Source organism: Lepisma saccharinum, chromosome 16 (genome assembly GCF_977018435.1).
Source record: "Lepisma saccharinum chromosome 16, izLepSacc3.1, whole genome shotgun sequence".
NCBI lineage: Eukaryota > Metazoa > Arthropoda > Insecta > Zygentoma > Lepismatidae > Lepisma > Lepisma saccharinum.
Window position 1 is genome coordinate 23707158 of NC_139244.1, and position 25231 is coordinate 23732388.

The window sequence follows — 25231 nt, forward strand, 5'->3', positions numbered from 1 at the left end:
TGCCCTCGTTTTGTGCGCAGTTGTACACAGAACCGCTCTTACTCCGTGTGGTGTGTGTTGGTGTTCTCAAGGCCACGTCAGGAATTCTGAATCGCAGCTTTGGTGGACGCCATCTTGATTTCTACATTGCTGTCTCAAGTTATCGTCAGGTGTGTTTCTTAGTGAAATCCATGTATTTAGAATAGTAAAATTTATAAACTACTATTCTTAATGGTAATATCAAAAGTGATTGAAGAATAATTTGTTTCGTAGAAAGTACTGTTGCTAACATGGGAGTGGCTTTAAAACGAGGTGCAGCCACAAGGCCATTCTATGCGTTAAATGGACAAACTGAGGAATTGTCTACATGGATTTCGAAACTTCGGTGCAAGAAAGTTTCGTTCAAAAGAAAGTACAATCGGAACCTTAGAGTTGAAGCAGTTTTATCAAGTGCACTGTCGAAGGCAGAAACTGATTTGAAAAAGAAGCAACAAGAGCGTTTGAGAAGGTGGCTTATGTTAAAGTCTGAACTTGCAAGGCAAGAAGCAAAGTGTAACACTGTGACAAAATGCGATAGTGCAACGCAAAGATGTGACTGGGACGAGAAAACAAGCGAAGACATTGATAGTTTGAATACGTTCATGAGTATGCTGAAAGAGGTGAAACGCCCAATAAGCAGATAATGTTTATTCTAAGTAGGACTTTATATTGTTTGCCAAATTCAATTTTCAGTTCCTGTGGAATTTTTCTTTAAAGATACAGCCTGCAGTGTGCATTTGATCGCATAGCCTAGTAGGTTGCATGGAATTTAAATTTCGTTATGCATAAAGGTTCATGAATTTATTTTTGTGATCTCAAGAAATGAGCTAATTTTTTTTATGATCTCAAGAAATGAGCCATTCAGCGAACATTGTTATAGAAGTGTTTTTTCATTCCAGTCTCTCCATATGAGAAGGCACAATAACCTCGCCCCTGTGATGGCATTCTCTACTGGGCACAGGTGTAACACTGTAAAAGGAGCAACCTGTCCCGGAGGATGAAACATTGGTTTGTAATATCAAAGTACATACGATTTTTTTATAAAAAGTATCATAATCGATTCATAATGAATCTTTACATTTTTGCTAAATCATGCAAAATGTGATATGCTTAGTATCTAAGCAGATTTTTGTAAGTCACTGTAATAAAGTAACAGTTCCTTAATTGTTTGTGTTACAAATTCACAAGATAATCCTGAAACTTTGTGCAACACTAAACCCTTTGGTTATCTTAAAAAAATTAACCATATTCAGTTCCTTGTCTGATTACCAGCAATAATTATAAAGATTGTGATTTCATGAAGACTTGAGACAATTACAGTATTCCCTCATTCACTAAAGTTGAATTTTAGTATAAATCTAGTGCACTATAAGTAGATAATAGACAGTATATTCAAGTAGTTACTCAACGTACTTTACTACAACAAGTTGAAAATAATATCTGGTGGATAAAAATCGATAAAAATCTATAATTGTATCTGAATTTTTCCTCTGTTGATTTTGTATTCCGTATGGTGGGGAATGATGTGGAACTGAATGTAGGTTAAGGTTATACGATATCTGTAAGGGAGCGATTTTACAATACCGGGAATTTCTCAGTTTTGTTTGAAATTTGGTATACTCACTAAAGTAGGGCTCCTAATCACGAATCTGAAGTTAAAATTTGGCGCTCACGGTCAAACTTGCAAAATAAGAGGGTCAGTCATCGCAACTGACAATGCACAATTGCTCATTATTTATCGCAAGATTTTCCATTTCGAATACTTAAAGAACGAAATATATATATTCCTGATATTACTGCTACCCTAAAATTTAACTGTTTCCTAACCTAACCACGCGCCACTGGTTTGTGGGGCTAGCGCCAGTGGTCCGGGGGGGCTAGCCATAATTCTGGAATTTCTATATGTGAGCCCCAAATTTTAAGTGCAGATTCGTGATTAGGAGACCCAAATTAGTAAGTATCCGAAATTTCAAACAAATTGGAGAAATTCCCTGTATTGTTAAATTATACCTCTGTGAGGATCAAAATGTTACCACTATACTTGCACCAAACATTGATATTAATTTTTACACTACCTTATGGAGTAATAACTGCATTTAATGTGAAAGAATTATGACACTGCTGTTGTAATTTGTAAGTAAATGCTTTAAGAAATTGACTAAAACTTTCCAGCTATGCAGTTGTAATTGGTGCAAGTTTTTGCCTGTGGAGGCCACAATGAAATGTGTGTTTATCTCTAGTAAAGTGTATACTGGTCCTGATCGAGTGATCATTATTCTCATTAGAACTGTGGTCCAGAACAGCTTGAAGAATCTGGAGTCCACCCACATGGCTGCTATAAGTCTACACTCCGAAGGGAAGCCGTCACCTTGCCAGTATTTGCATGGGTATAGTATATGTTCGGGCAATGGAAGGTATCTTTCATTTGAGGATCTTTTCCCCCCAAAGAGCTAGATTTACATGGAGTACACATATAAACCAAATGTGAATTGACTTTTTTTTTTGTTGAACTTTAATTTTTTGACTAGTAACTTGCATGAAGGCTTCTAGTCGGTTTTTTCTATAATTGCAATTTTCATTTGATTGACTCTTCCCATATATCTGTGTATTCATGCAGTTTACACACACTGCAATGAGGTGTGATACGTGTGTTCACGAGAAATATTCTTTAAATTTCTCCCAATTTTTTTTTACCTATTTTCGTAATTTGCATGTGTTTTTAAATGTAATTTTTGTGTAGTGTTTCAATGCATTTTATCGGCTGCCAAATTTGTCTCAAAATTGCAATCCTACCCACATTTTCAGTGTTTAATACAGTACAATGGAGTGATTGTTTCGGCTTTTCCAAACATGAGAATCTCAATCCATTTAGAGCAACTTAGTTCTTCACAAGCAATTAGTCTTTGTGGATTGCACTACAGGATCAACCAAATGACAACTTCAGTCATAATTTAAAATGACCTGTCAATGAATAATTGTTTTTTCCAACCAAATGTAAACCGATCCATCGTTATAGTTTTGCTGGTGCTCCTGCTATGTGCTTGCTACTCTTGCATGGGACATTTCATTTACATGTTTTATCATGTTATATGTTACCTAAATGCTGTTGATGGAACAGTTTTTGCACACCTTACCATAGATTGCATAACGGAATGGAACTTTAGACCTTCCTTTTACATTACGAGGTGTTTTTTCACAACATTTGTTGGACAGATGTTTGTCGTCCAAAAACTGAATGAGTTTTCTTGACAAAATGTCTGGTCAAAGTGTAATTGCTCGTAACAAGCTTGCAAAGGATCGGATTATTTACCAGTGCAAGTATGCTGCTTTTGATGTAGTTGCTACAAGATCTATTTATCTTGCTGTATGTGAAAAATTTTGTTTTTCTTTTAACGGCTGGAAAGGATTTGCTGCTATGGCTGAGGATTGTTTCTATACAAAGGTGCTGCTTTCATCTAAATATTTTAAATTACATTAAGATAAGGTGGCATTAATCGTGAATTATTACACTAGATTAGATATTTCCAGTGCCTAGGAAGTAGTACCATGTTTATAGTACTGTTGCACCCGTTATAATTCATCACTCTTAGAACCTGAATGTTGCGTGAGAATGTGAACTTTCCTCTTTGTGGAATAGATTTTCTGGCATTTGGTTTTTATCTTCCCCTACAGAGAATTCGAAACAATTGTGCAGTTTGTCAGAAGCATGGTACTTATACTTATCCATGTGTTGATGGTTCTTCACACGCAGTGTGCTTCTAGTGTACTGCCATAGTAGAAGGCTTATTTGCTAATGGGTGGTAGACATGCAGTAACATTGAGGTGACCTGTTGCAGGGAGTAGTTTTTTGTTAATGCATGGAAGAGTTTTTCTACTTCAATACAAATTAAAAGCTAAACCAAACCCAACAATTTATAATATAGAGTATGGATGTATCCAAATCTTGGGAGCATGTGTGTGTTTTGAGAGCATTAGAGTATAAGATAAAAATATGAAAGGCAGTCGTAGATTGTTACTGTATGTAACAAGTTGGAAATCTGAAACTATTGTGAAGTCTTCGGACGTGTGATAGTTGAAATATGGATTTATTTGAACGGACGTGTGATTGTTGAAATATGGATTTATTTGAAGAATATGAATTGTGTTGTGTTTGGATGTTACAACACACCAGTTTTAATGTTGATCATGACATTTGCATTTCAATTCATATGAAATCTTAACATCTGCTTGAGGTAAAATAATTGCCATTTAATGATTCACCTCTATGAAAAAATACTGCTTATTTTCTAATACATGATTAATGACTACTATATTGTAGATGGGAAGGTTTTTGTGGCTTCTTTTTATCCAGTTAATCTTGCCTGACCAGCCGAAATGTAAGGAAGGTCTCCACGTGCGGTATCCTAGTGAATCGAGTGTCTTGGGTTACAACTGAAATCCTTGCTTCAGTATGCGGTCTGCTGTAGTGAAGCCAAGAAGTTTTGTTACATAGTAGGAAGTACCCTATTTTTCACCCTATTTTGACCACCTCTGATGTATCGAATAAAATCTTTGTGCACATGTAGGAATGCTCAGTTTTAAAATGCTTTGCTGTGCTGACTTAGTAATACCAGTTTTTATGGAAATACTTTATTATGCGATGTTAAACCTTTTGTCATTAAATTTTAGATTTGCGTAGTAGCTGACATGAATTTACTCTATTTGGTATCAAGCTTGGCTGATTTAATTTCCTACTCCAGTAAATGTTTCTTAAAGATGCACGATGTAACAAGTTACCACTGATCATACATGTTGAATTTTAATATGCTGGTTCTCTGCAATGTGCAATTTGTTTCCTGGTAGGATGTTCTGTTCTTCAGGTAGACTTCATGTGTCTGTGCATAGAAGCTGTCCCACGTAGGCAACCATGCAGCTGGAACAGTCTTCAGTGAGTAAATTGTGTTTGAAGTTTTCAATTTGTAATCATACTTCAGTTATCTCTGGAAATAATTTGCACATGGAATAAGTCATTACTAATTTTTGAAAGTAGTTCTGAGATTGATATAAAGAAACTTGAGTAAATGTTTTACCCTGCTTACAGCAGGAAAGCTCTGTGATGTGCTATCTTGTTCCCCACAGAAATGAAACGGTATTTGGCCCAGAAATACACTCATCATCGCAGTTACAGGAAAATTGAATTTCTTCTTGTACATTTCGCTAAAAGGCACGGTTATGGCTTCTACAAGAGATACGGGAATAGCCTGTCCAGAGTTATACTATGGAAGCGATTTTCCAGGGAGTAAATTGTGATTTTTTACTTTTTAAATTTTTAAACCTGATTACATGCCTTTTTTATATTTATATTCAATCATGATTCTAGTCAACTATTGCAAATCAATATCACCTAAGTAATAATTTTGAAACATCTCTATGTACTGTCAAAACTTGTAATGAGTTTGACTTCTCATTAAATTAGTAATTAAATTGCATACAGTAGTTCGATTAGCTTGGATAGTGTATTGTGAATTATTGGTGATTTCAGTTTTCGAGGTGATCCCAATGCAATAACTTCGAAGATCCCAGTCCCAGTGCGTGAAGTACATATACCACCTCATGGCTCGTGTTTATCCTACACCACTTTTCCTGGCGGAGGAGAGGTCTACTAATGGTCACGTTATGGAATCTGCTAATCGTTGTTACGGAAACCATCTCTCAGGGAGTAATCCTTATTATGGTGTATTCGGCAAAATTGTAGTTCTAAATCATTATTTAATTAATGTTAAGCACTAAATCTAGATAAGACAGAATTTCTCTGTAGTAATGCCATTGCTTTCCATTGTACAGCAATTTGGAATGGTGAACCTAATTTGCAATATGCATGAAGTGGATTGACAAATGCAGAAAGAAGTCAGATATTCAATGTGTGTCTGCAGTTGTCTAGTACTTGTCTTATCACCATGAGGATTTTTTTTCTTTTCCTCCTCTTGTCCCATAGAGCTTGTTTCGCCAGCAAGACGTCTGTGCACGGAGTAAGAGACTTCTCCAAATATATATATCCGGTAGCTGGTACCGATGCTTGTGTATTTGGACGATAAGCGGATTTTCGTTACAAATCAGGGAGTAATAAAAAATTTCAAATCTCAATTTGATGGAAAGTTTTTAAATAATTACTATAAAATTAATGGAATCTTAGCTTTTTTTTTCTTGCTATGAACATAATTATTCGCAAATAATGAAATTGGTCCTTGTATGCTGATACTATGTAAATTTGGAAATCTGTACATGTGTCAATTATTGTATTTCATTATCCTTCCATGTTGAGTGTTCACAATATTTTGACATGAAATCCTGTATTCGACACTAGGTATTACCAGGCATTTGGAACCAACTGAAATGGTATACCAGACCGAGCAGGCGATGCTTCTAAGTAAAGACAATTTAGTATGTGGAAACTTGAGTTTGGAATATTACTCATGATGGAATAGACCATAAGTAAGTTGGAACTTGAATAATGGTATTATGCGTAACCTACCAGGCAAAATGTCCGTGAATCGGCCTACTTTTAGTCCCATACACTGTTCCATCTCGAGCGCACAAAGTGCTGCCTCTTGTAAGTATACATTGAGGATTGAATGGTTCCTTTGAAATGTGAATACCTTATTCCTTTGGGTTTGTCACATTGAAGTTTGCTGCGTGTTTGGATATATTTTTTAAACTTGTGATTTGCATTGCGGCTATTTTTTAAACTTGTGATTTGCATTTTAATTAGTACATTCTGCTCTTTTATCTTGATCAATGCATTTAATTTCAACAACCAGTCTGAAAACTATTTGGCATGACGCTATGCAACATGAATATGGTAGGGTGTTATGTGCTCTTTCTCGACAGATGTACCTTGAACCCACCTGGAAGGCCGTGAAACTAAGTAACCTGAAAAGTGGTGAAAGTATAACAAGTAACCAGCATGACGTACATCAGTATTTTCGGTCCCAATATGTCTACAGAGACGAGAAACATCTGCTTTTCATCCAAGGAAATTTATTCAAGGGAGTAGAACATGTTTCATTGTAATCCTATCGCCAGTATCTTTCACCTTCCCAACTTTGCATAGGTTTTTTTGTCTTTTAAATTGTTAGTCTCTAATGTGCAAAAATCAAAATTAAATTGTTTTAGTCTGCTGTTTTGATCTTTTTTGGAAATCTAAAAAGTGATTTTAAAATCCAAATATGAAGACATGATGCTCTCTGAATCAGAATAGTTGCATTTTAGGAAGTTTACAGAAATTTTTGCCTGGTTTTCTATTTTCCCCTTTAGTAAATGCCATCCAACAATGCCCATGCTGCCTGCAAAATGAAGCAGAAGCGTGTCTCTATAATTGAAGTCCAGTGTATCCAATGGATAATTGGGTAGTCCACCATGTCAAACGGCCTGCATCAAACTAGGAGAATGGACTGGAGGGGACAAATTTTCCAGGGAGTAAACTCTTCTCCTTGTAGTAGGAATGTATATTTAAAATTTATGGCATACTAAAATTCAATATGCACAAGTTTAGTATAGTACCCTTAAAGACTTAGATAATAGGTAACTCTTTGATATATGTATTTAACTTCACTTGTAAATGTTCAGTCTTGTTTGTAATATCACAGAAGTAACCAATGGATTAATATATACAGGAGATTCACTTATAGCCCTTGCAAAGTTTTGGTTGTGATATCTGTGATATTGTATTCCAAATTGCTATACTTGAAGAGTTTTTGATTAAAAGAGGGTGGGTATTTGTATGTATTGGCTCTTGCCTTGTTCTCCACCCACAGTAAAATAACCAGGCCATGGCTACGGTCCCATGGAATGTTCCAATCCAAGCTGTTTTCTCCTTTTGGCTGGGAATATCCTTCATTGAGGAGCATCACACTACCAGTGGGCCACAGAGGAAGTCGATTGCTCAGGGAGTACCATATGCTTGGTTTTCTTAAGTACACAAATATCAATATTTAGTTTTGACTTCCTGTACACTTTGATGTCAATGCACATGTTAATACTGCTAAGAACGTTTAATATGATAGGACAAAACTAGAATATCAAGGAAACTTCATGCATGTGCTAACCAAAAGTAACTTGCATTTATTGGTTGAATTCAAACACACTGCATTGTAGAGGACACTTCTTCTATATGCATGGGATATATTCTGCATTTCTTATATTGGGCTTACTGTAGTTGAAAATAGTTTGGCAATGTGCGAACAGTGAAAATGACTGTTGTACAGTTCCTGTCCTGTCCTGTGAAACTCCTTATCAAAGTGATGGGAAATCCACAAGAAAATACCATGCCTGCATTCACCATATATTCACATGGGTAAATGGTTTACAAAGAATGAAGGTTTTGTGGAATATTGAATGATTTCCTCATGTGGTAAAAGATCTTACTTGCTCAATACACCTTCACACAACAATACTTCTCCAGGAGAGGTCTCCAACCTGTACCTGCAACCCTTTTCACAAGTATGTATGAAAAGAAGGAAAAAAAAAAAGCTTATTCTCAGAAAAAAAGGCACATTGTTAGGCTGTAAGGTGCAATGAACCAAAATAATCTGTACTTGACGGCCAAGGTAGGCGTAAAGTACATTAAAGTCAAAGTATGAATTGTTCATTTGAGTGAAGGAAAATAATTACTAACTCAAAGAAGTTAGATATTGGAACCTGCTAGAAATGCTTAATATATCTACAGGCTATTTTTATTACATGTATTAAGACTGAATTGAAGAGTAACCACTTGTAATATGTCTGAAGTCATTGCTATCATGAATAACAAAAATAGTGTTTCAATTCATTTGGATGCAACGTATGTGGGTGATATATAGGGAGGGGCAAGTATCTTTTTTTCCTGCAGATAGCCAACCACTCCTCACATTAACTGGGTCAACGATAATATTCTACACGAGAAGCAGAATACAGCTTGAGTAAGAACCAGAAGCAAGTAGGAAATGGTACCCGTAACCTTACCCAGGAATGCTGTGGTCTTGCTGTTGAAGGACATCCTGCCTGACAAATTAAAGGGGAAGCATTATCCTAATATGTGAAGCTACACGTGAAACTAAATCTGTTACTACGAAGAGGGAGCTGTTACGAGAGTGAAACGGATATTTGGTATACCAGTCTTACTAGTAATTTCATGAAAACTCGCAAGATATGCCCATTCTACTGTGTAGGGTAGATATTTCTCTTTATTTCCCCACATTCATCCCATTGTACCGAAAACTATCATTGGACCATGCATGGGAGGCCATTGACAAGTACGACATTGAACGACCTGTGCAAGGATACTTTGCTTCAGGGAGTAGGATGTACTCTTTATAATTTCAAGTAAAATCTTTACACATGTTCAGTGGAAGTATTATTTGGACATAATAAAAAATATTCAGTTGCTAGCATCAGTCAATATATTATTTTGGACATAATAAAAGAAATATTCAGTTGCTAAGATCACGTTCTTGGCACTTGCAATTAATATCTACAAAATGAATTTTGATTTTTCAAACAACTCTCTTAATTATTTTGCTATTCAAGGATTGATCAGAAGATGACAAAGATTGCTATTATTGTCATTCTTATTTTGCCCACAGTGAATAACTACTGACCGAAGAATGCAGGCTGCTCCAAATGTGTTGGTACTAGTGTCCACTCAGCAGAAAATGGAATTTCGATAAAACTATATATTTATATGGTCCTTCGAATCTCATTCATGCACTCCTTTCCACTTGGCGGAAAATCAAATCTCCAAGAAAATATAATTTTTATGTGGTCCTGTGAAGGGTATTTGTGCCTGCTGGAAGTCCAGGAATTGATATTTTTCAGGGAGTAAAGCGTGTATCTTAACAATTTTGTTAATTGAAAACCAAGAATCTTTATAATGTGCAAAGAGTTACTATTTTGTTGCAAAGTGCATTTTGCTTGTGCATCAAAGTTTAAACCGGAACTTAAAATTTTAAAAAAAAAAAAATATAGTTCTTAGAAAAATTTAGAACAAATTTGTGTTCATTTAGTCATGAGACTTTGCAAAACTCTCTTCACTTTTATAAGTGTAACACTGAACCAATGTATTGCCTATTGTTTACACTGATTTACCATTTGGTAATAGGTCCTCATTATATTTATGGAGATGCTGATATTACACAGCAAGAAAATTGTATTGTCACAAGTATTTGGAGATGAAATTGCTGGAAGCAAATGTAAACTAAAGGAATGCCTTCAAACTCGGACCCATGAAATGTTGGTACGCAGTGAGAAGGAACATTTACAGTTTGAAATATTGAAGATCTCCGTTGCAATATATGAAGAACGGAAAGACAGGGAGTATATATTGTAGATTCTTTCTTAATATATCAGAAATGTTCATATTTAATCTATACTTCAAATAACAGCAAAAAGTCTTATTTGCATTTAATGGTTCAAGAAATTAAACAATTTTTTAAAGATTTATGAATTTCTCCTGGTTCTAAACTTTTCATATATATATATATATATATGTATATAGTAATTGCATTATTTGTGCGGTATACATACTTGGATCTCACTGTAGGAATTTATTTATTTGGGTGTGAGAACTGCAGGCATATTTTGTGCAAGGTATGGAGCTGCAAAAAAAAAAAAAAATTATATATATATATATAATCTTTAGTAGAAAGAAGGAAAGAAAGTTTGGATGCCATAGAAATATTTTCCCCATATAAAGTGGCTCTTGCAGAACACGTGTGGTGGATTAGTGAGTATGTATAAGGGTCTCGTTTTATTAGGATGCCTCTATGTAATGATTTGGAATTGTCATACACTTGATGAACCTGGACTTGTCGGATTTTATGAATAATAGAAGTTGTAGCAAATAATTTCCTGACAAACTTAAGCAACTCGTAGGATTAGATTAGGTGGTAAAATACCTAAATTTGAGAGCTATGCTGTTTCCATAACATTTAAATTGTAAATTGAGTAAACAAAAAAGAAATGGCTGATTTATTAGTTGCTGGAAATATCAATTAAATTGTTTTTAACCACTATATTTTTCAAAAATATCCGTTGTGAATCTTGAATTGTAGGAAATATTCAGGGTTCAATGTAACCTGTATGGGCTATTTTGGGAGGGGCAAATATATTTTTGTTTTCTCCAGATATCCAAGCATACTTCCTGTTTTACGGCAAGAGGGTAGCCTATTGGAGAATCGACATAGTTTCCATAAGTATCGAAGAACCTAAAGTAAATAGAGAACTGGAGTCTATACGAAGTTAATGGGTACTGATTATGGTAAAGGAGAGAACATTCCCACCATATATGGCCGGCTTTGGGAAGAGGAGCTGTGGCAGGGACGATTGACATGAAGTTTGGCAATCCACGTCAGATATGAAGTTCATTCCACTGTTTAGGGCAGATCTTTTTCTCTTATCTTCCCACAGTGAGCAGACTACACGTTCATAATAAAATGAGTTGATCCATATATGTAATGTAGCAGAAATGAATGGAATACTATACTGGAACAAGACCGTTGTTGCAATGCAGATTAACAAAAACTAACCACCTCAGGGAGTAGTACATATTCTTTATAATTCCATGATAACGAAAAAGCAATCAAAATATTGACACTCATATTCTTGTTTTAAAATGAAATTAAATTGAAATATCTACAGAGTATTCAGTTCTTTGAATTTTTCGTCCACTCAAAAAATATGAAATTGAAATATCTGCCGAGTATTCAGTTCTTTGAATTTTTCGTCCATCTTTTCAAAATAAATTCACTTTCATTTATATTCATCTTTCATTTATATTTCATTGCTCCATGAGGAGTATAATTCTAAACCTAACATTTACAATGCTCAGCAGATGCATTCAAATATGGATAAATGTGCTGGTCATTATTTTTATTTTTCTACAGTAACTCCTTGCCAGTAATAGAAGTGTGCCCAGATGTGTATATATATATAGCAGTAGGGCTGTGTACTCGAAAGGGATTTGTAAAAAGCTTCAAAAGGTCCTATGATTTGTACCTGATGGAATTGCGCAAATGGATACCATTTCTCAGGGAGTAATACATGTATCTGGAAAACTAACTTTTCATAAGTCTTAATGTACACTTCATCATTTCACTAAATATCTGAATTAATGTTTTGCTCTAATTTACACCATGTAATGTGTCCTCTTTGGGAGGATCATTTTAGTGATCATAGTTGAAAATAACTTCTATTTGATCAAGGGATAGCAAAATATTTTATGAACAAAGGTTCTCTAAATTCCAAACTATTTCTCCTATTTGTGTACAAAGTTGACTTAAAATATTTTTATCAAACATGAAAAATTACCTTTTGCATGTAATTCATGAACAAAACCTGCAACATTAGTTTATTTTTAGTTTTTTTTTTTTTAAACTTCATACATTGTACTGCCTGTTATTTACTTGAATTTACCTTTTGGTAATAGGTCCTGTATATTATACACATGAAGAAAATGGTTCTGTACGAACTGCTGATATTTGGAGACTGAATGATTGAAAGCAAATCTTAAGTTGGTTGAAATGAAATGTTCACGACTGCCGCATAATATGAAGAAACATTACAGTTTGAAAAGTTGAGAGCTTCTTTAATATATATGAAGAATGGAATTTTCCTGCAGGGAGTATATTGTATAGATTTTCAATTTTCTCCACTTTCATGTTGAAATTTGTTTCCCTTTTTAAAGTGTAGCGACGTGTCAGATCACTAGTAAATATTATTTTTCATGCAATTCACCACAATATAACTTTCATAATTTTAAAGACCTTTTGCACTAGTCAACTGATTTTGTTACAGAACATAATTAGAATATTTGTACAGTATGTATACTTCTGGTCTCAGTGTAGAAATTTGTTTCAGGCAACTGGGTCAGGAGAGTGGGTACAGTTGTCAGTCAGTCATTCGGGTGTGCCTGCTGAGGGCAATCTTTTTCCAAAGCTGCACCTCCTAACTGGATAATGAAAATAGTTTGGAAAGCGTAGAAATAATTTTCCAATATGAAGAGGTTTGCAAAGAGCAAACCAATGCTGGATTAGTGAGTATGATGAGAGGTTCTGAATTGAGGCTTATTACTTCCATATATATGTTGGCAAAATGGAAAATTGCTGCTATTGCTTGAGATTTATACACTAGATCTGATTACCTTGCTGTCATAATGTGTTTACATTGGCAAAAGTTTAATATACACGTTGAATTATGAGTTTCATAGGGATTTCTGCAAATAATTTTGTGTTCACACCTTTGTTAGTCTATTGTGAAGATACAGAATCATATTAGATTTGCAATTAAATTTAAAAATTGGCTGCTTCTAGGTGAACTTGTAGGTTTCTTTGGCTGTTTTGCTTTCCCCCTACAGAGCATTGCATCTACCTTTTGTGGGCCAGTCCCAAATACGAGATACGAAATTGTCACTACCCTGTGGTCTCTGAAACGAGTCATGTTGAGCTTGATGAATAAGAGTAATTTTGCTGGTAATTAATGACAAGACATGGAAGAGAACCACTTTATAATTTTAAATTACTTGGATCAGTTGAAATTTCTCCAATCTTGAACATTGTGCTCCAGGAATCTGAGTGAGTGAATTTCTTAAAAGCATGTTTTGTGTGCAGTGTATGAATCTCGTGTTGTCATGTGTGTTGGAAGAAATTACCAATTTGTAACTTTTAACCACACAAGCAGTTATATTTTGTAATGGTTATATAACCACTGATAATGAGTTTTATTTGATTAAATCTGATGAAAATCAAAAATGCAAGAATTTCATATTTCTTGACATGATAAATTATCTACTACAATTTTTCATGATTTTTTTAATATATTTCGTAATACAAAAACAATAGCTAACATATTGCAACATAATCCCATTGTATATAAATGTAAAAGATTAGTGGACACATGTTGGTTTTGGGGAGGGCAAATTGTTGTTTATATTTTTCAGGCTGCTGGCCACTTTGCATATGGGTATTCCCCGCTGTGGACAGCTTGCAGTAGAGACCTGGTTAGCTGCAAAGCTGTAGTAGGTTTTGTTGGCTCTCATTATTTCTATGGTTCATGATCCTGGTTTTCAAATTTCATTTGAGTTGGCAGAGATCGAAGTTCATCACTATTCAGGCATAGACATCAAAGATGTGGATGTAAAAGTTGTGACTTTACCGAAAGGAACGCGGATACAAGTTGCTCCGATGGAACCTGCATCAGGGAGTAGCGTTTGATTAATAATACCCTTAAAATTAATAGAAAATGCTGTTGTAAATTTAAATCCTGCATGTGCTATTTCATGCCGGAGTTGATTGTTTTTCCCAGACACACAATTGCATTTAAGCTTAATATTCAGAGTACGTGATCTTACTGCTTTTAAATCAACCTTATGAATGTGATGTGGAGTTTTTATACGTTGGGAGTATAACTTGTATTGAATTTGCTGTATTTGACCGTAGGTTCTGCATAAAATTTAGCACAAAATTTACGGAGTTGCCACCCATTGATTGAAGTGAACCGAACCATGAGTGGGAAGAAACACATTCATTTTAAGTGAATGTCGAGAAGAGTTCCAAAGTAGACTGAACGTACCCCAGGGAGTATTTTCGATATTTTTAATATTCTCTTGCATTGTTAATTCAAACGCAAATTAATTCACTAATTATTGAGCAATTGAATTTTACTACGTTATATAGTTCTATGATATTTCACATCAAATCTTACACCTATTAGGTGATAATTGATGATTTTGCCGTATTGCGAAAGAAGACTGAAATTGTATTTCTGTATTTTCTCTATTGGAGTCTTACATTGATACATTTTATTCTAGGATACTGTACTTTGAAATGAAGAAAAATGTGATCTTGAGTGATATTTGAAAATTGAAGTTTTCTGTCAAGTATGCAAGATGGATATTTGAAAATGGAAATGTTTTGTCATTTGAGATTTTCGCGTAAATCGTTTTGGGTTCAACATGTTGAAATTCCCACGTAGTAAGTACGTATGTGATAATTCCAAGTGTAGTCTCTCCCAAATTTGGAAGTTTTCATATTTGTGGATTTTTGACTTAACAGTATGCATTGCTTGTTATGTATTTAGCAATGTATTTAGATTTTGTTGGTTAACATAGTTTTTTGTGCAATTGTTTGAAAAGCACTGCTGAATAGGGTGATATTTGTAGTTTTTTGTGTTGGTATCGTGATTTTTTATTTCCTGCCTGATGCATTTGGTGGTGAATTCATAATTTTGAATGCAAATTCAAAGCTGTAGGGTCTATAGAAATGTACTATCTGAAGGAATGTGTTGTTGGTTATAATTTGAGATTGATTTGTGGCTAATGGAATTGTGTATACATTGTTCACCTCCTTTTTACTATTTTATTGGCTTTGGAGCTAGTATTTATAACATCCTTTGCAATAATTGTAATCATACTCCCTTTGTAAATTGCATATAATCTTGACTTTCAATCAGTTGAAGATAAGACGTGAAGATGTTTTAACTAGTAGGTTTTCCTTCGGCTTTCCCCTCCATAGATGCTTTAGGTATTGACGCTAGTGTCTGCTGTGTACCTTTTGATCGGAGCATGCATTGTCAGTATTCGTAGTAAAAGGTGAAAGGTTACGTCACAATCCAGGGAGTATATGATTTTAAGTTTCTCGACATGCCAGACTAATACGTAAATTATGCTTTCGTTTAACTTTACTTGTACAATGATATTAATTTACTGTTCCAACTTTATTTTATCCATACATTTGTTACTTTGAGAATGTTTCAACAATTATCTTTTCATTGTATTTTTTCGTGTTTGCACTGTATTCTTGCAGTAGATTGTTGGGAGATGTGAAGAGCACTGTTCCTTGATGACTTAATAGCATGAATACACATTGTTTCGTGTGATAGTCACAGCTGTGTGTAAAAATCTGTAATGTTATTTTTTTTGCTGAAATAGTTCAGGGTGGAACTATGAGGAGCTTATTGGAAATATTTAACTGTTCATTTCCTGTTCAGTATAAAATAATCATATGGAAGCGGAAACGTAGTGAGTATGCACTTTGTCACATTTGTAATATTCCTGTAATTTCAACAAGTCTTATCTTTTGGATGGGATCTTATACCAGACTGGAATTTCCATTTTCTAGTCACCTTTCTGCCGTTTTTGCTATGTTGAACCAATGCATTTAAAATTAAGGTTGAATGCTTGTTGTAGGCCAATTGCTGTTAGCTGTACAGAAAACCGTGGTCTGTCTTCTGTATCTTTACTAATCCTGAAAACTTGTATTGCGTCTACAGCATAGAAGTGGGTCATTACTAATGCTTGTAATTTCTTGTAAGGTGGCATGATGTTTCTTTATTGAAAAATGCCTAAATTTGCCGAGGTTAGTAAATTTTTCTATTGTTACTTTCAGTTTTGGAGAAATTCTTGCTTTAAATATCCTAATACATGGTGTGAATGCTTTTCATATCCTTCTGTTATTAATCGTGGTTCATGAAACAATGTTGGTTGTGCACCCAAGGTGTATACCTATGTTATGGTTTAAGAGTGATTTTATTGCTGTGCCATAAGTAGATTTTCATATCTTGGTTATACCTAACATTCACATTGTTAAATTGTTAGTAAACATTTCACCCCAGGAGCATGCAATGTAGTGTTTTATAAGTTTGTGAATCTGGCCTTCTGAGGTGCCTTAGTTATGCTTGTGTTCCTGATAAACCCGGGATGGAAATTTAAATTTTTAATTTCACAAACTTCTTGTTTGCAACGTGTGATCATGTTGTAGGAAGTGTTTCAATTTCTGTGCTTTTCTATCGAGATCACTTGTATAAGTATTATTTACAGCATGAGCGATGGTGCATTATTTGTATTGAAGTATTTAAATTGTATAAAGTCTGTATAATGCCTCGTTTTGAGCTTTACTTGATGTTTTTATGGAATTTTTTTTTTTATATGCATTTGCCAACTATCGCATCCTTACTTTTTTTTTACACATCACAATTAAACGGTTCTGCTAGTTGTGGCTTACTGTTGTCTTGTAGTTCATCATTTTTACTTCACTAAGCCAAAAGTGCCTGGTAATGGAAGATCGTACTACCCTTTTAGTGTATGCAAATTTTTCATTCTTGGTTCTAGTTCTGAAAATGTTCAAACTAAATAATCTCTTCCATGTTCCTAATGTTTTCTGTATCTCCCAATGTATGTATCTGAAATGTAGGTCCAGTAATTTGACGAAGTTCATTTTAACTGCGGAATGTTGTTCCTGGTGGGTTTAATAATGTGTTGTGTATGAATTTACAGGTGACATTGTTGGAGGAATTTGGTGGTGGTAGTTTGGAATGCAAGTCTTGCAGTAAACTATCTAATTTTTTATTTTCTGCTTTCAATAGATATTAGCAAAGGATATATGTGAAGATGTTGCTTTTGCAGCTTCGTGTTAGATATTCTAATATATAGAATGATGTGAGAAGTTTTTTTACCCCCCCCCCCCCCCACACATACACACATTGTTTTGTATATATTTTGGAAGTCTTTGAAATATGGTGTGCATGGAATTTTTAGGGAGCTGTTTTTTTTTTGTTTTGACGAACACTTATTTCTTTAGCTAAAGCATTTTCAGTGTTCTCTAGGTATTCATAAACATTCACTACTATTGTCAGCACTGTAAACATTGTGGTTGGAATGGGGTATGCAATTCCCTAACAACAGTAAGAATTACGTTTGTGCCTTTCCGTTTGGAGTCTATGGGAGTGTGTGGCATTTTGTAAGTAGGAATTGATTTATTTTATTCTTTGGTTGCTTTCAGATTTTCACTTTATTGTACTTAATGATCTCACATGATTTTTCCCCCAGTAGTATGGTGACCTGCTATTTTAATTCCTTAACAATCACATCTACGTACTTAGGTATTTCTTGGATTTTTATGTTCTTCATGTATCAAGATTTTTTGAAAAATTCACCATTCTGTTGTGCGTGAGTGCTGGTTTTTACTTTTGAAAATGTTAAACTTTGATTTTATTTGAATTTTTGACTAAAGCCATTATGTGATTATGTAGTAGCATGCCAGAAAATTAGAAAATATGTACATGTACTAATGAAATCACTATTGACTATTCATGATCACTTGTGATGTAAGTTCACAAGTACGCAGGTTGTTTCTAGCATAGTTTTTGGTACAGCCATGAATTTATTAGTACAAGTATATGTGAACATCTTTCCCCTTTCCCTAAAACTCTATTTATAGCATTTTCATCTAGGCTTATAACTGCAACAGAAGGAATGAGATACATTGAGATTGTATAACCTCTTTTACTTTCACTTTTCATGTAGAATTTTCACTACTGGTTGGTAGTTGATAATTTTGAGGAATTTCCTTAGTCTTCTAGGAAATGTTACAACACACAAATTGGAGATCTGTAACAAAGGTTTCCTTTAATTTCTGTAGGTAAAAGTGGTTGCATTGCCATGACACTGGTTTCTTCAATATGCAAGCTCATGTAATCATTCATTTGGTTTCTGTTAAAAACCGATAGCTTTGTGATTTTCTGTACGTTTGCATGTGAATGCGTAGTTGCGAGTATGGCTGAGTTATTTCACAGATAGCAAGAGGAATAAGTAATGAAGACACAAGTGGATAGCATCGAATTGAACTTGCTGTGTACTGAGGTAACAACATTTTTTGGGCAACTTGGTGTGTAGTTCATATTTTGATGTTCCATTCTTCTAAACTTAAGATTCTAACCCACAAAATTATTTTTAACATGCACGCAAATTGTTCAACATAGAGGATTTAGCATTGTCTCACTAGGAATTACGTTGCTTTTAAGCATCATGGAATTGTATTGATAACTGTATTATGAGTTTATGCCAAGTCGTTGACATAACTTGTGTGTTAATTATGTATAGAAGTAATGAGAGCATGGAAACCTTTATTGCAGTTAACACTTGAATTTGCACCACATGTTCAATTTTGATGTTGAAGGCTTCATTATATCTGCCTGCTAGGATATAAGTTGCCAAATAACGCAATTTTATCACACACGCATATTGTTCTGGATAGGTGCATGGGTTGTATCTTAACGGGCATATGTCCTGCAAAATACCAGTAAATTTGAAAAGTAATTGAAAGTATTGTATAAAGCCTACATTATTGAATGTGCGGAGCCTTGCATAGGAAAGAAAGCTGTTGTTACTCTTAGTTACATAGCACTTGAACTATCAAACTTGAGCATGGTCTTGTTTTTTTTTAAAAAAAAAAAAAAGTGTTCAAAATGTAACGGAAGGTTTGAAAAGCATGTTGTAAGGCAGTAGCTCTGAAATTTCTCCACCTGTCTTTAATGTCCTATTTGTGAGAAGTTAAAATGTTGGAGTTGAGTTTTCATTTTTTGCTTCATTTTTGGATGCAACTGTACAGATTGTAATTTGCACTGGAAGTTCTTGTTGGTACGTAGAGGTTTTATTCTTTTTGTGATCTTTTCAGTTAATGTGATATTCAGATATGAAACAAACAACTGACTAGACTAAATATGTAATTCTTAATGCAAGGTGCAACATTTAACATCAGGCAATTTATTTTTCCCACCTATCTAATAATGTCCAATGGTGTGCATTTTTTTCCACCTATCTAATAATGTCCAATGGTATGCAATGGATAGACATTTTAAAATTTCACTCTCATTACCATACAGGAAATTTCAATATATTCTGTTATAATATTCAATAACCGGAAAAAGGTCAGTCATTTTTATACATCTGTACTGTTGGTTAACTTACGTTGTCATTTGTGCTGTCGTGTGTCTTTTCCATATTATTTGCAGTTTGCAATGCTGGAATGGAAGGAAAGCAACAACTTCCAGTGTCCCTGGGTTTGTTTCTTTCTGTACTTGGGAATTGGATATTTTATACTATTTTTCAGGATGTAAAAAATACACAAGACAAACTATATTTTACAGATATTAAGTTGAAGACAAAAGAGGTTTGAAGATTTTATTTTATTATAAAATGAGACATTTTGCCGAAAACATTAGCAAATGTTAGCAGTTTGTATGGCCCACTATTTTCTACTTCCAGACATAAGATAACACATTGGCACATAATCCTGTTCCAGGTATGGCTTAGCTTTTGTAAACTAACTTTATGTTCTGAAAAAGCCTTGAGCATTATCGAAATATTTAAATATTTGTAAAATATTTGACTTGAAGTAGTCTGCATTCATTCTGATCTCATCAATGTTTTCTGAATATATGTAGCACTATTTTGCATGCATGTATGAACTATTGGCAGGCTTTGCTTCTCTTTTTCTTTCTTTGTGCACCTCCGCAGGAAAAGTTCTCGTTACAGATGTATACCATGGTAGGGGAGAAATTTTGAGGAATGAGGTTCTGTATTACTCCAGGAGAATGGGTTGCAAAGGAGATTCGAGGTTCTGTATTACTCCAGGAGAATGGGTTGCAAAGGAGATTCGCCATGTGGTCAGTTGTCAAGTGAAACCGTCCAGCATACAGGGGCAGTTATCAAGCGAAACAATCAATTTTTACTAAGAGGCAGTGATAGGAAGTTCTATCTAGAGAGAGTGATGTATAAGGAATTCTCAAGGAATCGATATTGCGAACTGATGTGCCATTCTAAATGAAGACTTGCAGAGAAATGTGGTTGTCACACTATACTACCATGAACATTTTCTGTTGAACAACTGAAAGTTCAATTTGATCTTAACTGCAATTTCAATTGAGTTACACATTTCCATTACAAATGCTTCAGATCATATTGTGTTGGTATACAAGAAGAGATGCAAGATGGTCTATTCAACTGAGGCAATTGACATAAGGAGATTAATGATGTAATAACATACTTTGAACTTTCTGCGCAAATACTATTGCACTAAAATTTAAAAAATAAATGTGGCTGTTCATCGATTTGATAATTTCAACTACTAAAAACTGACAAAACTGACATGAAGGTAATGGTGATAACAAAAATGCAATAGAACAAGAAGTGGCAGCTATATAGTTATAAAAAAAATTAATTCCGAAATAGTCCAGTGGCACCAGGGGAAAACTAGTTCAAGCCCAGCAGTGGTAGATGGAGAGTCCAAAGGTGGCAAGCGATGAGAAAATGGCCAGCAAGGAAGACTTGAGGGCTATGAGAATGGGTCCAATAACTACGGCAATGAAGACTACAAGGGTTGTTCCGATGGTGGTAGTGACTAGGATTGGTAGAGTGGTGGCTTGGAGAAAGACTAATAATGAACATGTGTCCTTTGGCGGCAGCAAGGAAGACTGAAGAGGACAGGGACAGCAGCAGCAATGAAGACTGAAGACAAGAATGAATCCAGCGGCGGTGAGGAAAACTGAAGATGATGCTTCCAACAGCGGAGAGGAAGATGACAGGGATGGGACCGGCGGCGGTTAAGAAGACTTATGGGAATGGCTCCGGCGTCTGCGAGGCAGAAGACTGGTATGGGTGCAATGGCGGCAGGCAGCAAGAAGCAAGAAGGCTGCAACAGGTCCGGTGCCAGCGAGGGAAAAGACTGGGATGGGTCCAGCATCTAGGAAGAAGACTAGGATGGGTCCACTGGCGGTAGCAGCGAGGAAGATGACTGGGACGACTGGTTCACCAGCGGCAGTGAGGAAGACTACAGGGACGGATCCACCGGCAGCGGCGGCGAGGAAGACTACAGGGACGGGTCCACCGGCAGCGGCGGCGAGGAAGACTACAGGGACGGGTCCACTGGCGAAGAAGACGACGGGATGGGTCTGGCGGCGAGGTAGATGCCTGGGATGGGTGCGGCGGCGGCGGCGATGAGGAAGATGACTGGGATGGGTGCAGCGGCGACGAGGTAGATGACGACGACGAGGACGGGCATGGCAGCGGCGGCGACGAGGAAGAAGACGAGGACAGGTGCGGCGGCGGCGACGAGGAAGAAGACGAGGACGGGTGCGGCGGCGGCGACGAGGACGGGTGCAGCGGCAGCGACGAGGACGGGCATGGCGGCGGCGACGAGGAAGACTACGAGGACGGGCGCGGCGGCGGCGACGAGGAAGACTACGAGGACGGGCGCGGCGGCGGCGACGAGGAAGACTACTAGGACGGGCGCGACGGCGACGAGGAAGACTACTAGGACGGGTGCGACGGCGACGAGGAAGACGACTAGGACGGGTGCGACGGCGACGAGGAAGACGACTAGGACGGGTGCGACGGCGACGAGGAAGACGACTAGGACGGGCGTGGTGGCGACGGCGACGAGGAAGACGACTAGGACGGGCGTGGCGGCGACGGCGACGAGGAAGACGACTAGGACGGGCGTGGCGGCGACGGCGACGAGGAAGACGACTAGGACGGGCGTGGCGGCGACGGCAACGAGGAAGACTACGAGGACGGGCGCGGCGGCGGCGACGAGGAAGACGACGAGGACAACAAACTAAAGTGGGTTCTTTTTTAAGTTCAGTGGGAAGGAATTGCAGGGAGGGGTTTCTGATAACTTGAAACACAAAATTTTAGAGGTATTTTAATAGAGAAAGGAGTATATATGTGACTATAATGGTCGTATGCCAAGTTAATGTCATCTGTTTTCTATAACTTCTGTGCAAGAGTACAGAGTTTTAGTTGATTTTAGACATGTGTATTGTCTGGTTGAAAACTCCCATGTTTTATGAATTAGAATTATCATATTTCAGTAATTGGCAATTTTGTTTGTCACTGTATTTTTTAGTTAGCTATTGCTATTGATAATGGAAATTAGCATATTTTTTACGTACTGCTAACCATTTATCTATATAATGGATAAATTGTGATTTTTTGTGATACCAAAATATGTTTGTTTTGATATCATTTTTACAATATGCATTGTTTTTAATTTGAAAGCTGTAAGTACATTGAGTGTACCATAGAAACTTGATGTATCCTATTACAATTGAAGAAAAAATAGTACATAGGTAAGATTTTCGAAATCTTAATAGAAGCGTAAATTGTTCAATAATGGTTGACATTGATACAGGGAATTTTCATTACTTTTACTTTCTTTTAAACTTTTGACAACAGAAAGTAATCTATTGGTACTGTTGAGCTACAGTGGCTTGACAAGATTAATTTTTAATAAGAAATATCTGTTGTATCTTTCAGGGTGAGAAAAACACCTATTCAGTGTTAAATATCCCATCATACAGTTCTGCAAAAACATCGATGATAAGATAAGTTTACATGCAACTTTTCATTCCTGATACTGTCGTTGCAGAAGAAACTTGAGAAATATCCTAGTAAAATTACTTTGTACTGTATGTTTACTGCTTCAACAGTTCCAACATTCCCCAGGAGTTTATCTAAATTTTCCTTTTTGAACAAATCAAAACATTATTTCCCGGTTCTTTCCAAGACACAATGAAGAATCTGGCCATCATGTATTTATCTAAATCCTGCTTTGACATTCTTTAAATTACCTGTAATGTTGCTTGAAGAACTGTATTTCCATTGCAACATTGAACATTAGTTTTCCACACACATTCGGGTGATTCTCACAATTTTCATTAATTTTTTGAATGACTAATTATTGTCAAAAATGTTTGCAGTGAACATACATGTAATAACTGTTCAGTACTTCTGAAACAACTTTCATATTGTATACATTGAATGTCCATTACGATGCAAGTCACGAAGTTTCATATTTTATTAAATATTCTCTTAACACAAACTGTTCAAGTTAAGACTTCTTACTTGATTTTATAATAAGCTGTTTGTTCGATTTGAGCGAGTTTGAATGCTGTTTGTTTGATTTGAGTGAGTTTGAATTGTTTAGAAGCTAATCATCTATTAAGTCATAATTTGAAATACAGCATTGAAGTTTGTTCATAACATTCAGAGAAATGTAAATTATGAGCTCAATGTACAAACATGGGAATGGAAAAGATCCAATATTAAAACTAGTCATTAATTTATACTGCACTTATTTTTATGTTTGAAGCTCTTTTTAGGAAAATAAAATTATAATATTTTTAATTTGAGTTTGATTCTATAACCTATGCAGCAACTCTTACCTTTTTTTGTGACATAGAAGAAGTGGAACCTTGACTATTCTTTTTCCTCGGTCTGGTGGGTAAAAGCGTAAAATGTAGTCAATTTTATATTTCATCTTCAGTGGAACCTCAAATGAGGGAACCTACAATGAGCCACAAAATTTGAGATTAGTGCTGTTCAGTACCCCCCCCTGCCCCAAGTTTGTATGCATTCCGTAAACCTTTACTTATACATAAGTCTAATTTGTAAATTGCATAAGTGTAACTTCAACTTCCTAAGAAACTGCAATATTTATTATTTTATGTGTTTTGGAGTGTGTGTTTACACAGTATTGTTTTATAAATGAAAAGTGCAACAGTATTTACTGATATAAACTATAAAAGTATGAAAAATATATAAAAACTAAAAGCACCCTTTTCAAATAAAGACTGTCTTGCGACCGCTACGTACAGTTATTACGCTACGTGCAGTTAGTACGTAAGTCTGATATAGTGTTACTGTATGTCAGTCTGCCGGAGCTGTAGGGAGTGGCATGGCGGACAAGATGCAGAAGGTTTTTGTTTGTGGTTCCTTTATACCTGAAGTTACTGGTATGGGGGGGGGGGACCAATAAGGACGATAAGATGGGGTTTCACTGAATTATTTCGATGACTTTTGGTCTAAAGGAATAGTAGAAATAATAATAATAAATCAAAATTCTTTCACTTGTGCAGCTTATTTTAGAAGCTTTTCAACACTAGGAGTGTCTTGCTTTATTATGTCTACAATTTGTAGTGGATTTTTGGTTTTATGTAACCATATGATGAATGTACAGCTGAAAGAGCTGCATCCCAAATGGGCCACATGAAAAATCCTTTTTCAATTATCTGTGAATTTGAACCCATAGAAAACATTACTGTAACAGACTTTCTATTGTACCCCTCTTGGTGGAGAGGAATTTTTTTGAACATAGTTTTCATCATCAAGAAGTACATACCCACAAGGGCACTGGGATTTAAGAGAGGAGTCTGCTCCTAACAACTATATTTTGAATTCAAGTATGAATCAAAACTAGACCAACAATCTAGTTTCACACATGAAACTAACTCTCCACCCTAGGCTCAGTCTAGAAAAGTGTCTGATGTGAATCACTAGACACCCCGAACAGAAAAGTAACCCAGATCTACCGTGTGTCATATACAGGGGCATTTTTGGTTTGGAATAGTGTATAGGTAATTGGTTGTG

The 25231-nt window shown here is 35.8% G+C and overlaps 1 protein-coding gene across 2 annotated transcripts; it reads left to right on the top strand.

Annotated features, from left to right (window-relative positions):
- LOC146000347 (uncharacterized) lies at positions 1-23989 on the top strand. Of its 2 annotated transcripts, XR_014443493.1 has the most exons (4): positions 1-149; positions 918-1026; positions 2304-20376; positions 20421-23989. XR_014443493.1 is itself a non-coding variant. In XM_083137882.1 (3 exons), the coding sequence occupies exon 1, from the start codon at positions 270-272 to the stop codon at positions 660-662; it is 393 nt and encodes a 130-aa protein (XP_082994008.1). In that variant the 5' UTR covers positions 3-269; the 3' UTR covers positions 663-1026; positions 2304-20376; positions 20421-23989. The 2 variants fall into 2 exon arrangements, 1 of the variants encoding a protein (XP_082994008.1); XM_083137882.1 differs by having other exon boundaries at positions 3-1026.
- The last annotated feature ends 1242 nt before the right edge of the window (positions 23990-25231 follow it).